At 35.5% G+C, this 14,203-nt stretch overlaps 3 protein-coding genes across 4 annotated transcripts; 2 read left to right on the top strand and 1 right to left on the bottom strand.

Moving 5' to 3' along the window:
• The first annotated feature begins 1,429 nt into the window (after positions 1 to 1,429).
• Positions 1,430 to 4,671, top strand: LOC112193073 (beta-1,4-xylosyltransferase IRX9). The gene is made up of 3 exons (XM_024333096.2): positions 1,430 to 2,332; positions 3,195 to 3,438; positions 4,192 to 4,671. The coding sequence occupies exons 1-3, from the start codon at positions 1,641 to 1,643 to the stop codon at positions 4,294 to 4,296; spliced, it is 1,041 nt and encodes a 346-aa protein (XP_024188864.1). The 5' UTR covers positions 1,430 to 1,640; the 3' UTR covers positions 4,297 to 4,671.
• Positions 4,672 to 7,913: 3,242 nt separating this feature from the next.
• Positions 7,914 to 11,822, top strand: LOC112192863 (protein IQ-DOMAIN 1). Of its 2 annotated transcripts, none has more exons than XM_024332765.2 (6): positions 7,914 to 8,120; positions 8,742 to 8,842; positions 8,932 to 9,255; positions 9,394 to 9,609; positions 10,012 to 10,131; positions 10,815 to 11,822. In XM_024332765.2, the coding sequence occupies exons 2-6, from the start codon at positions 8,768 to 8,770 to the stop codon at positions 11,517 to 11,519; spliced, it is 1,440 nt and encodes a 479-aa protein (XP_024188533.1). In that variant the 5' UTR covers positions 7,914 to 8,120; positions 8,742 to 8,767; the 3' UTR covers positions 11,520 to 11,822. The 2 variants fall into 2 exon arrangements, with proteins under 2 accessions (XP_024188533.1, XP_024188534.1); XM_024332766.2 differs by lacking the exon at positions 7,914 to 8,120 and adding an exon at positions 8,226 to 8,432.
• A 205-nt stretch (positions 11,823 to 12,027) lies between these two features.
• On the bottom strand, positions 12,028 to 12,489 carry LOC112194177 (protein CWC15 homolog A). The gene has a single exon (XM_024334426.1). The coding sequence runs from the start codon at positions 12,487 to 12,489 to the stop codon at positions 12,028 to 12,030; it is 462 nt and encodes a 153-aa protein (XP_024190194.1).
• Positions 12,490 to 14,203: the final 1,714 nt, after the last annotated feature.

Below are 14,203 nucleotides of genomic sequence, written 5' to 3'. Positions count from 1 at the left end.
GTGATTGATTTGGACATTTAATCATGGCATGTTGACAAGAGACTGGAGAGGAAATATTCTTGTTACAAATGAATGATTAAGCTTTTCGATTAATCCACATCAAGAAACACCCTTGACAAACTGACCAAGGTCCAATCCTTCCCCTTGTTCTTGATGTTCAGGTGAATTTCTTTCTTCTTTCCGTTGGTGTCTAAAACATGGCATGAATGCTGCAAACAAGAGTTTCATTCATGTTTGGGCTTGTTCTGAGCTTTGTTTATTTCAGCAAGTAATGAATCATGTAAAACCTCTATGTCAATCGGTGACTATAGTTTAATGTAATTAACAAACTATTTGATTGTAAAATCATTATAATTTATTTTTGGAGTTGTGTGTTTGATAAGAATTAACTTTCATTTACAAAAAGTGACACGACAATCTATTGTCACACTTATTACTAACATCACTTAAATTGAGATAAACCATTGTATTTAATTGCTCTGAACATTGTTAAGTTGTAAGTTATTCACAATATGGATTGACACAATAAATGAACATTTTACTATTAAAATTGAGAACTTTGCAGACTAAAAGTAAGAAATACCACCCAGGTGGCTAACTCATAACAGCACATTTTACATAGGTCAGTTCCATTGTCCTAATCGACCTTGTGACTCCTAACGATCATCCTAACATATAATTTTCCATGAAGATTTCCGGTCACACCAAACTGAAATGAGTACGATTAAGAAATTCGATCAAACTTTGTTCTCATTGTTTATACACAAATTAGTTTAAAATGCTGACTCGTTCCCATGTGGCTTGGAAGTTCCTTCAATTTTGATTCTTGATCTTCAACAACATTGCCCATAAACTTTGCCTTAACTCTGAATTACCATAAGAGCAACTCCAACAGATTCCCTATATTTTGATTTTTTTCTACTTTAGGGAAAAATAAGTCTCTTTTGCTCCAACAGATTCCCTATAACTATCTCTATTTTAGGGAAAGTGAGGAGAGAGAAAACCATATTCCCTATATTTACAGCAAACTCCAAAATTTTAAAGAAGAATATGGAGATTTTATAGATTACAGTAAACTAGGGAATCTGTTGGAGTTGGAGAAGAAAAATAGGTTAGAGGTTTGACTTTTGCTTCTCTATAATACAAAAATTATAGGGAAGCTGTTGGAGTTGCTCTAAGTATCCGATAATTAAGTTAATCTTGCATATTATCCCAGTCATTTTGATCCCTAGCTTCTTTCTTTATGGAATTTAGAAGACTTCAAATTACAACAAATACCAACTACAACCTGTTGAACTTTGATAGTAATTTGTTGATGGGTTCCATCCCAACCACTCTCTGGTACAGAGAAAGCGACTCAAGCCCTCATTTCTATTTCTCTGCTTAATCCTTTTGCTTCAAGAAACAACTACATGAAGCAAGTCCTCACCAAAAAAGAACACAAACTCAAAAACAAAACCAATATTGCACCAAGTTAGCTCCCATCTTTTTGTAATAAACAACCATTTTCATAACCTTCCATTTATAGACTCTCCACCTTATATATTACATTGATACACTACTTTCCTTGTTGTCTATGACCAAAACCCACCTAAATTCAGTAACCAGATACCATATAGATCTGTGTTAGTTTTCGGAAAATGGGTACAACAGAGAGATCAAGAAAGAAGGTTCAACTATGGAAGAAAGCTGCTGTCCATTTTGCTTTGTGTTTTGTTATGGGATTCTTCACAGGCTTTGCTCCAACGTTTAAACCTTCCATCTTGTCTAAACCTGCTGTGAATTCATCAAAGAAAATAGAGTTTTCGCCTCAACCAGTAGAACCGCCGCAACAAGTCACAAATTTCAATAGAAGTTTGATAGCAGAAAATTTGACAATGGCAGCATCCTCCCCTCCAAATTCTGAAGAAACCTACTCCGAATCCGAAAGGAGGATGTCAGAAGATGAAGAAGAAGAAGTGAAAGAACCCAATTTGACACCAAGAAGGTTTATTATCATAGTCACACCAACAAGCACCAAAAACCCACTAAAATGTGTGTTTCTGAGAAGATTGGCAAACACCATAAAGTTGGTTCCTCAGCCATTGTTGTGGATTGTGGTGGAAGGGAAGACCCAGTCGAATGAGGTTTCTGAAGTGCTTAGGAAAACAGGTGTTCTGTATAGGCATTTGGTTTTCAAAGAGAACTTCACAGATACTGAGGCTGAAATGGATCATCAGAGGAATGTTGCTCTTAAGCACATTGAGCAGCACAAGCTTAGTGGGATTGTTCACTTTGCTGGGCTTTCCAATGTTTATGATCTTGGCTTCTTTGATCAGCTCAGAGAAATTGAGTATGTAATCCAACTCTCTTCCCTTTTCTGTTCATCTATATCTCAAACATTACTTAATTTTTCGGCATTTTGGAAAAGAATTTCAAACATTTTTATCTGGACATGAGAACCTATGGGGGGATAGTAGTTTCAAAGTTTTGAGCAACGTCTAAGAAAAAATGAGTATGTATATATGATATCTGGAAAAAGTGAGTCCTTATTACTTATGACATAACAATTAATGTTCTTTAATGTGTAGTTATGATAGTTGATTCGTATGACATTTTTTAAAACTCAAATGTATCAACGGTTGATAGTCGTTCACGTATATGTCGATGATTTTTAAAATTCCTTATATAAATTTCAAAATATACATCATTGAGGAAGAGCAATTTATCCAATGGCTTGACTCCTGCTAATGCCCAAAGTCAAACAACTGAATCTCTAGTTTATTACTCAAGTGATATGACGAGATTAACTAAATGATTAGGTATTTCAAGAAAACTACATTTATTGCAATGCTGAGGTAGTACCCATGCCTGTTGTATAGTCATATTCGTTGAAATTTATAGATCTTTGAATCCCATCAAAAGTACATTATCATTAGAAGAGCTTAATATCAGATGGACACTTAACCGACAAAATGAGGAGCTTATTGAAGCGATTTTATGTTTCGAGTAATTCCATCGCTCTTAGTATGACTAATTATGCTTAATTGTATTAGCATCATATATGAATGACTAAATTGTATGATCTTGAGATGTAATTATGAGAAACGATATTAATGCAATTGATTTGATTAAACTGCTTTTCCTTTGTGTTTTTTGGTAGATGAGATGCTTTCCATTTGTGTTACTAAGAAAGACTTCATTTGTGTATGCAGGGTGTTTGGGACATGGCCAATGGCGCTACTAGCAGCAAACAAGAAAAAAGTGATCATTGAAGGACCTGTATGTGATTCTTCACAAGTGATAGGATGGCATATCCTAAGGAAAATGAACAATACTGATCAAACAGATGATACTAATAGACTTCGCATTCATATTTCAAGCTTTGCATTCAATAGCTCAATTCTTTGGGACCCTGAAAGATGGGGTCGCACTTCATCACTTCAAAGCACCTCTCAGGTAACAATAACATCAAAGTTATAATAAGCGTTCAATATAAATGGCTGTTTAAGAAACTAAATAATCTGTTGTAAAAAAAAAAGAAACCAAATAATCAATAATGTTTTATCTTCATACTAGTTATGAAAGTCATACGATAATCAATAATTTTGATAAATTGCATGACGGTCAAATTTATAATCATACACGCATGTTCAGTCTCGAGTCATATTTTGTTAAACTAACTTGAAAATTATTTGACGAAAATCTCTTTTATTGTAAAAATAAAACTTCTTTATATCTAATTTGGGAGCCATGATGTTTTTTTCTTTCTTTTTTCTAAATTCTATAAGAAACTGGTTCATTTATATACCCTAGGTAATTATTTCACTGGTGCAGTTGGGTCCTGTCACACCAAGTTGTTAAAATATTTATGCTCTATGAATTGAATAAGTAAGCCGGTTTAGTTGAGGTTTGGCAAACCTCCAACCATTTTAAAATCATTGCAGACACATTAGGTGTATGGATGAATTGCTATGAAAGCTCACAGCCTTCTGCTAATCAATGTCTAAAAAGATTGATTATAAGAATGAGTGTGATATCTAAACAAATTTTTTTCGACATTTATGCAAGTGTATATCATTGACCTAATTTAATAGATTATGTCTCTTTTACTTAAACATTAGAAGGAGAAAAAATGATGGAGAGCATGTGCATATATGTCTTCTTTGCTTTTTGATATATATGTTTCTTAGCTGTTTTTTTTCTCAACAGAATTCAATGAAATTTGTAAAGCAAGTGGTTCTTGAAGATGAGACAAAACTAAAGGGAATCCCACCAGAAGACTGCTCAAAGATCATGCTTTGGTCTCTTCATTAAGTCACACCAAACAATCAATGAAAAGGGAAATTCAATTACCCCAAAAAAAAAAAATTCAATCTTTTGATTCTATTTTTCAAGTAGTTTTTATAATTTTATTAATTCTCTTATTTTCTTCTCATTTTCTAAATTTTTGATATAGATATGATATCATGGATACCTTCTGGTTATTCAGATATGTAGATGAAATCACTAAATTCATGTTGTACAAGTTACTTTTGTTCCAATTTATAGAAACATGCGAAGAAAGAGGATCATTCATCTATTGTCTCTGTTCTTTTATAATTAGACATCTTTTGTCAGCGATAAGAATTGAAATGCATTTATTGCAAGTGTAAGTGGAGATCGATATTTCTGATCCCTGCATGTTTATCACCTCTCCCATTAAAACTTTGATTTTTGCATGTTATATTAGTTTTCTTACAATACTTTGACACTAGTGTGTGATTTGTTCTAACAATTGCGTGTGTTCTTAAACGCACTAATTAAGTTTCTTGTATTTTTGTGATTGTCTTTCTCTTAATGTACCAGCATTAGTCATTAGCAGAGTAAGAATTGTACATTGAATCCTCCCGCATCAAGGGAACCTCTTTTGGCCTTCAATTTTGATCATCTTCGCGAGTTGCATTCAAATATTTATTTTAGAATGTTCGTTCGGGTGGTTTTAGTTTGACCTTCAAAGTTGCTGTTTGGACCTCTCATAGCAAGTTCACTCATGGGTCACCTACTATTCACTACTTTTATGTGTATTTTCACATTCTGAGTCACGAGCATAGTGTATTTCGTGTCCTTGGTCACTTTCTGGGTTACCATGGTGACCTGCACAGTGTATTTCGTGCCCTGGGTCACGGATACAGTGTATTTCGTGACCGAGAGAGTGGAAATAAACACACAAAAACAGTGAATAGTAGGTGACCCGGTGACCCAACGGGTGAACTTGCTCTCATACTTAGTACACCTCTAATTTACTTTTTATAATACTTGAAAAGCCTCTTTATCTTTACCAAAACACCCTTGAACATGAGATGTAACAATCTATTACTCTACTTTTTATCTGTATCTTCAATCACGAGAAGAAGAATGAATCAAAATCATATTATATTACTCTCTTATGAGTAGGTCTCTCATCTATCAAAATTAATCAGAGGGTTAGTTCTCGATTTTGATATGTTGCTGGAATCCCTTTGAATTTGCTAAAAGAATGATTTCAAGGGTTTTGGGTTGGAATATCGAGTAATAACTATGTCATAATATTAAATGAATTTAGTTTAAAGAAATTTCATATCATATTGTTGTAAATTTTGTATTAAATGATAATTATTATTTTTACTTAATTGCTTTTGATAAATTATATAAAACTACATAGGCAATATAAGGAAATTCCAGAAAAAAAAATTTAATTGAATGTTATATTTGGGGAGCTAAGAAGAGTATTTGTTTTTTGTTTTTTCTTATCCATTTTTCTCTCAAATCTTTTCATATGATTTGACAAAGTCTATTAATAATTGAAAAAGTTGGAGGCTAAAATATCAAATGTAGAGGTCCTACTAGAACCACTATTTTCGGTCCCTCTACAACTAGGAGCCGCTCTTGAGAAAAATAATCGAATCTCTTTTCAAAGAAAATTCTATAAAATAGAGAATATGGTAAGGCCCAACACAATTACAGACAATTGAACAGCCTTTGGTTGATTTGCTGGACAACAGTTGGATTGGGCTGAAAAATGAACACCCCCTCAGGCCCTAACCTACTGCTTTTTGCATGATTTTATTACTAGTTCTTTGGTCTTTTGTATTATGGAAGTGTGATGCTTGCTAGCTAGCTTATATTCAAAATTAATGACAATAATAATACTTGGAACAATAATATATCAGTCAACCACATTATGAAGCCACCAAGCTGATTGAACCTGTAATTAGGAACAGCAATAACAGAAGCCTAATGTAAGAATAAAACAGGCATCGCTTTGCCTTCAAGGTTAGTCAAAGTGGTGAAAAAGGGTTGTTAAAGTTGATATAATTAGGCTAGATTAATATTAGTCAAAAGAAAAATTATCACTTTAGAACTGAAAATAATTATGGTATAATACATAAATTATTTACACAAGGTTTAGAATTAACAAAAATTTACAAAAATCTTATTCTATGAACAAGGTTTCCATTCTCATCATTCTCTAACGGCCAAAAAAAAAAAAAAAAAAAAGGAGACATGATATGTAGACATTCACAAGTTTGATGTTGAGCTCCCATTTGGCATTTTGCAATTGTGATTTGACATGCAACGCATTTGACTGTGTGTATTAACGCGTTATGAAGCTTCACGGATTGGTGATGACCATGTCTATTGTTGGCAGGGTGGCTAACCAAACAGGTCTCTTTCTCTGTATAAAATCAAATAAATTAGTTATTTCACAGCAAATCTGGGGTCCAATCCCGAGTCTATTTCAATAATAGACGTGTTGAGAGTTTTAAACACCGAAACCAACTCATTTGTGGTAGCTGTTTCAATTTCAGACTGTTCCTCAGAAACCGAGTTGAATGAGTATCCCTACCCATCTATTTTTTTTTTTTTGAGAGAGTCCCTACCCATCTATTGGTTTAATATTTATTTATTTTCCTGTGTTTTTACTGCTATATTTTTCTAATTAATACAAATTCCTTGTATGATCATTGTTGGTATTTGACTAGTTTACTACATTCACTGATAATATTGAATCATAACTTCATGATCTTCTGTGCCCGTAAAACTGGTTAATACATGAATATTGGAATCACTTTCGATTTATTTTTTCCCATTAGATTCATGCATGCATGCATGCCCTAGGTTTATGATAAATGGACAAAAATAATCAAAGGAGAAGATGAAGCAGAGAATGAGGGGAATACTACCAAACAGGAATGTAAGAATACAATAATCATCAGAAACAATTAGGTAAGACGAATGAGAACAAAATCATGCACAAATCCAACTTTTTGGTAGTTATTTCACAATAAATAAAAAATCATATTCATTCAGAATATGTATCGCTAAAAAAAGAAAAAACACTTTAATACTATAGAATAAAGTTTAATTTGATGAGATACAGTTAGTTCATGAAGTCGCACTAAATACGTTCTTAAACTTTGAGTTACTGAACTTTATATTTCTCCTCAAAATAAAAAACTTCTACTAGAGTTAAAAAAAGGGAAAATCAACACATTAACTGTGGATAGCAGACCACGAAAAACAACAAAAATGACTTGTAGTAAGCTTACACAAAGATGCTAAAATGGCGGGGTGTCACTTACGTGGTAACGGTCGGTGAGAGGACAAACAGTAACCACAAGACCAGTAACTGTATCACACTTGAGGATAAACAGTAACCGCAAGGCCAGGAACAGTAACCCACACTTTGTACCTGCTACAGTAAAAGGTTGAGCTTAGGAGTAGGAGGGGAGTGTCAGAGACAGCCAGAGAAGGCATCTGATCCATCCACCTAAGATGAAAAGTCTTCTGTTAAATCTGTGGGACCCAGTTGTTTGCGAAACCCGAGAAGGTGGGGGTCACACTAGCAAAACCCAGCTGGGGTTTTCATTTCCCCTCATATCATATTGCTACCAAATTGCTTGCCTTGAAATGTTCTTGTGTGTCAAGATCTGATTTTTTTTTTTTTTACCTTCTTTTACCTTTACAAAGGGAAAGAGAGAGAGAGAGAGTTGGGCCTATTATTAGAGGTTGCTTCTAGTCCTCTTCAAGTCTTAAATTGAAGAAACCCTTTTGTTGGTTTCCTGAGGAAGAAAAAAACAGAAGAGGGCCATTTGAGATCTGCCACACTCTGTTCAAAGGTTAGTTCTTTGAGACCCCCGAATTGTTTTCACTCAATGGTTGGCGTAAAATGTTGGGTTTTCATTGTAATTCTTCTACAGTTTTGAATTGGGTTGCTAAATTTGGCCTAAAGTATGAGACTTTTGACATCTGGCTCTTCTGCCATGTTTTGATTTGAAAGCTACCCAGTTCCTTGCTGGACTTAATAACTTTGGAGTATTTTCCTTCTTGATTGATTTGCTGAGAGAGTGTAGGAAAATGTAGTGGAGACTGAAGATTTTGTTTGTTGGAGTTTTATTTTCAAATTTGGTAGAAAACTTCTCTGATACATGGTCAGTCAATGTTTAGCTTTTTTGTTTCTGGTTTGATGTGGTTAGAAATTTATTTACTATCGTCTTTTCAATGAGGGTTATGATTGTTCAAACTATAGAAAGTATGAATTTTAGGAAAAATTCTCTCCTTTTCTTGTTCCTCCAGATTTTGTATTAATGGGGGTTAATTTGATCGTTAAAAGTGTTTATTTTGAGGGATTTGGGTTGTTCTTTACTTTTTTTTCCATGAATTTTAGATAGTTATAAATGGTAATCCTAAATCTATGCAAGTGATTTCTGTAATTTAGATTGGTTTTTTTTTTTCCAAAGGAGTGCATCAGGGGAATGATAAGGAGATGGGGAGGAAAGGAAATTGGTTTTCTTCAGTAAAGAAAGCTCTCAGCCCTGATTCCAAAGAGAAGAAAGAACAGGTTTGTAGATAATCCAATTTGGCTAGCACAGTGTCTTATTGTTTTTTATTTTTTAAGTTCCTAATAATTCTAGCAACTGTTTTTTCCAGAGATCAGATAAGTCTAAAAAGAAATGGTTTGGGAAGCAAAAACAGCCAGAATATGAGTCTACCTCTTTAGCACCACCGCCCACATCGCCACCTCTTCCTCCACAAGAAGAGGTGAAATTAACCAATGTGGTGAATGAGCAGCAAAATTATGCTTACCCTGTTGCAATCACCGCTACTGCAACAGTTGAGCCAGAGGTTCCTGCACCTCCTCCGGTTCAAGCTGCCCCTGAGGTAGTCAGATTGCCCACAGTTAATCGATATGCTGGAAAATCAAGGGAGGAAGCGGCAGCAATCAAGATTCAAACAGCATTTCGAGGATACCTGGTATTTACCATACAAAAAATATATATTCTGGTCTTTGACATCTTTTAGGCCAGTGTTTATAAGAATATTTTGGTTGCTAGAAATACTCCTTGCAGGAAGATTTTAGATATTTCATGAGTAGTTTTCTGAACTTTTCAGGCAAGAAGGGCACTGAGGGCTTTAAGAGGGCTGGTTAGGCTGAAAACATTGATAGAGGGATCTGTTGTGAAACGGCAAGCCACAAATACCCTCAAATGCATGCAGACTCTATCTCGTGTGCAAGCTCAAATACGTTCCAGGAGGATCAGAATGTTAGAGGAGAACCAGGCTCTCCAAAGGCAACTCCTACTTAAACATGCAAAAGAGACTTTGCAGGTGTGTTTTATTACTCTTAGCTTTTTATAATTTATATCTATTAGTCCACTAATTGGAATAAGTTCCAAATTTTAACTGATTTCCATAGTAATTGAAACCATTGGAGCTTCCTTAGTTTGATTCAATCTTAATTTCTAAACTAGAAATTCCTAATTTCTAAACTAGAAATTATGGTTTGAGGACAAATTCCAGCCCCTTTAATTGATTCTATCCCAATTTCCATAATTTCTTTTACAAATCAAACTAGAAAATTTGGATTCAAAATTTTCCTCCAGCTGGTGGTAAATGCAAGTCTGGTTCTTGCATTGTTGACTCGGCCCTAGGTAAAAAAGGCCTATATTTGTATTTGTATCCATATAATTTTTCATTGACGCTATTAACTTGTTTTGAACATTGTTACAGCTTGGGGATGAATGGGATGATAGCTTACAGTCAAAGGAGCAAGTTGAAGCAAACCTATTAAGCAAGCATGAAGCAGCAATCAGAAGGGAAAGAGCCCTTGCTTATGCCTTCTCTCATCAGGTAATCCTAATCCTATAATATCACATGACATAAATAAACTGAAAGGAGGTGGATAGCTTATGGTCTTATGCATTATCTTCTGTGTCGAGTTATGGTGTAGTGGCAAAAGTCATATGGGACATTAATGTATTATTTATTAATTTACTATGCTTTTCGGTTAGCTATGAGTTTGGTTATTCCTTAAAAGAACCAAATATTTTTACACAAACCCTCTTTCAATTCTGCAATATTCAGGATCATTTCCTCCAGCCTTGTTCATTTGGCCTTGCTTTAGGTTGCCACTTTATCACAGAAGTTTCCAGAATTAGAGTAAAAAGGCATAGGCTTGGTTATTAGCAAGTACCTACCATATAGTGTATGCATTATTAGATGAGATGAAAGGGTTCAAAAGTGCAGCTAAGTGAATTATGTTAAAGTCTGTAGGGTACAGTTAGGCAAATGAATTGGGAAAGAATAAATTTGGTTCCTTTTTTCATAAATTCCTTATCATCTTGGTTGGTTTGTAATTGCAAGTGTACAAAATCCCTGTAATTTAATAAATGTAGTAAAATTTTGAGACCTATAGGGACCTAACTTAGACAATGCATGCATGGTTAAGTGACATGAAGGGTTCATGTGTATTGTTAACTTCCCTAAATCTTAAATGCACCCTATTCTGGGTTTAACCTTGGTTCACTACACAGAAAAACGGGAAGAGTTCTGCAAAATCTGTAAACCCAATGTTCATGGATCCAAGCAATCCAACCTGGGGTTGGAGCTGGTTGGAACGGTGGATGGCTGCCCGGCCATGGGAGAGTCGTGGCATGACAGATAAAGACATCCACGACGATCACTCATCTGTTAAGAGTGTAATTACTCGCAGCATTTCCCCCGGAGAAATCAATAAGTCATATGCTCGATACCTCCTCAATTCCGATAAGCAATCCCCTACAGCCAGTGAAAAGCCAAGTCACCCTGGATTCCACTTACCTTCAACTCCTTCAAGGCCAGCTTCTACAAAAGTAGCTCGAAAATTGAAGCCATCACCAAGCCCAAGGGGTAGCATTCGTACCCCAGATGATGACACAAAGAGTGTGGCCAGCATGCAGTCAGTTCAGTTTAGGAGGCACAGCATTGCTGGCTCATCAGTAAGGGATGACGAGAGCATGGACAGTTCTCCATCACTTCCAAGTTACATGGTACCAACTAAATCTGCGAGAGCTAAGTCCAGGTTGCAGAGTCCGGCAGAAAAGAATGGGATAACTGAGAAGGATACCGAGTCTGTTAAGAAACGGCTCTCCTTCCCTGCCTCGCCAGCCAGACCAAGGCGGCATTCTGGTCCGCCAAAGGTGGATACAACTTTAATCACTACAGAAAGAAAAGTGAGCAGTGTTGAAGTTGGAAGTTGATTATAGCCAGCAGAGAATACAGGAAGAAAAGCTGTATCATGAAGTCTTGGTGAGTTCATGAGCGAAAAAGAAATAAAGGTTACTTATTCCTTTAATTTGTTAATCCTCAAGAATTGGTGTGGGTTAAAATTGGTTGCAGGGGTTGTCATGCTGCTGCAGGTTATGGTTATTTATTCAAATTTGTTTATTTATATTTTCTGTTACACAATACTTTTCTGTTATTTGGGTGTTTGGCATGGTGATGTATGTCAGGACCCTAAACCCTATTCATAGAAAACTGATAGTCTTGCTGATTTTTCTTGATTTCTCGACTTGGTGAATAAATATTAATTTATTGGTTATTGTTTATTTGATGTTGGGATAAAGGTGGTTAATGGTCTTGCCAGAAGAGTAGGTTTTCGAATTCAGAAAACAATCTGTTCCTGCCAAAACAGGTTACAATTAAGTTCATTGAATTACTAGAAATACACCAACTTGAAGCAATAATTTTTCCTACTTGCCTTACATATCAATGCATGAACGGGATCATGTATTTATTCAGAAATTTGATGCGAAAATCATTCCTGACTGTGTCATTGATGAAGCGCTTAGGAGTCTTGGTCTCACCACGGCTCTGATTTCTGAACACCACATCATCATTCCATCTCCTCACACTTTTATGCCTTGATGGGTTTCCTCCAAGAACATCTGCAGCAGCCAAAAGTTCTTGTGCTTCTGTGCGATCGTCGTCGTCGTCGTCATCATAGGTGGTGACATCTCCATCTTCATCCAAAATTTGTCCCCCAATCTCTTTCAGCTCCTCCTGGAGGTTCCTCTTCTTCCTCTGCAGTTCTTCCTGGGTGTCCTGCCCTTCCTTTCTGAGTTTTAGAGTTTTATGGGATGCAATGTCTCTTGACGAGACCCCACTTCCACTTGGTTTGTTGCCACCTTTTGCAGGTGTCCAAGTGGGTTGACCTGATCTGCTTGTCATGTCTTTGAGATACAGCCGATGATAGCTCGCCTGACCGTGTTACTTTGGCAGCAATACAAGGGGATGAGAGAAGCAAGCTAGGCTTGGTAATTCTTCAAGATTGATTTAGCATTGGAATGGATCTATTTATTGAGATTAGACTGTTAGAGTACAGGATCCTTTTTCGCATAGTAATAGAGTTTCCATAACAGATCATAACTTCGTACTAATAGAGATTTTCTTCATCAAATAATGATAGGATTCCTAGAACAAATGAAAATAGAATTAGCAAACTTATGGGTTCCATCTCCGTTATCATCCCTGAATGTCAAACATCATTCAAAACTAATAATTTTGCTCGATGTTGCTTGGAACGAGTGGAAGAAAAGTAAATTTATCCAAACACCGGTGAATAAAACTTGGTCTCCATTCTACATGTTATGTAGGTCAGGAAATAAATGCTTCAGTCAGTTCAGTGTGTTTTTCAGTTGCTTGAATTGCTGGAGACAATGTTGAAAATGATGGCAATGATCAGAACAGGCAGAACCTCTTGCAGGATACCTAGTTGCCTGTCTAACAATGTCATATAAGCTTCTGCTACAAAGATTACAAATGATCAGTTGCCAAATCATTGTACATCAATTGTATACGAAACCCGCAAAATTACCATCTGCTGGTCAAATAGAAATTGGCTTTGGAATTTGCTTCCAGAGGGGAGTCGTATATCATTAAGGTTTCGCTGGCGCACTAAACTGTACATATATCAAGATTTGTTTTAGATGACAACAAAGTGCTCAATCCAACGCACATTGATCAGTACATGGTATATGATAGGATTTGTAATCTGCTTGTAAGGGCTCAAAGGTTCTCTTCCGAGCTCTGAACGTATAGCAAACAATCCGTCATTAAATCATGTCTAAACTAGAGCAAAAATAGAGCTTAATGAGACAATAAGGCCAAATTGTATAAGAAAGTCTGAATTTTATCGAGATCATCTAAATCATGCCTAAACATAGTAAATACTAATTTTCAGATGGTCCATTCATTTTTTTCCTTTTGGTATCATGTATTACATCTGTCTAGTTGTATTGTTTCTATTGGTCGGATCACCATTTGACAATACTACACGGTACTTCGGACTTAGTGATCGGTTTTCTATTTTACTAATCCACAATTTATGTTCTCAACTCGAGAGTTCATCTGACCGTCCAATCCTTAATTGCCATGTCTGTAAACTCAAGTTGTGTAGGAACTTTTTTTTTCTTTGTATAAAAATACGGGTGTTTTGAGTATGGTTTTATTGTTTTGAATTATAACATATAAAGTGACATGATAATTCCTCCGGTGAAAATGTCTCTAATTTTTGTCACTTGTGCATTGATTTCACTACTTATACCATGATGTTTGCTTCTTTGATTATGATGTGGTCACAAGAGTAGATTAAATGATACTATTGATTCCTTTTGTGATGAAATTTGAAAGAAATTTACGAAACTTGTACTTAGACATATTCTTTGTGCTTTCCAAAGTGAACATTAGAATTTAGGCAAGAAATTTGGTGGCAAACTGAACCATTTGCGAATACCATAGGAGAAAAACAAAAGTCCAAGACTGACATGGTGTTATTCGCGCAAACCAATCCCCAATTTCTAAATTGTCTTTGAAAATGCTTCACGTCATATCTCTAACAAAGCTCTTTAACAGTAAGAGAAATTATTACATGGTCCTGGACTAT

This window comes from Rosa chinensis, chromosome 3 (genome assembly GCF_002994745.2).
Source record: "Rosa chinensis cultivar Old Blush chromosome 3, RchiOBHm-V2, whole genome shotgun sequence".
NCBI lineage: Eukaryota > Viridiplantae > Streptophyta > Magnoliopsida > Rosales > Rosaceae > Rosa > Rosa chinensis.
This window is presented reverse-complemented; position numbering and strand designations above follow the sequence as displayed.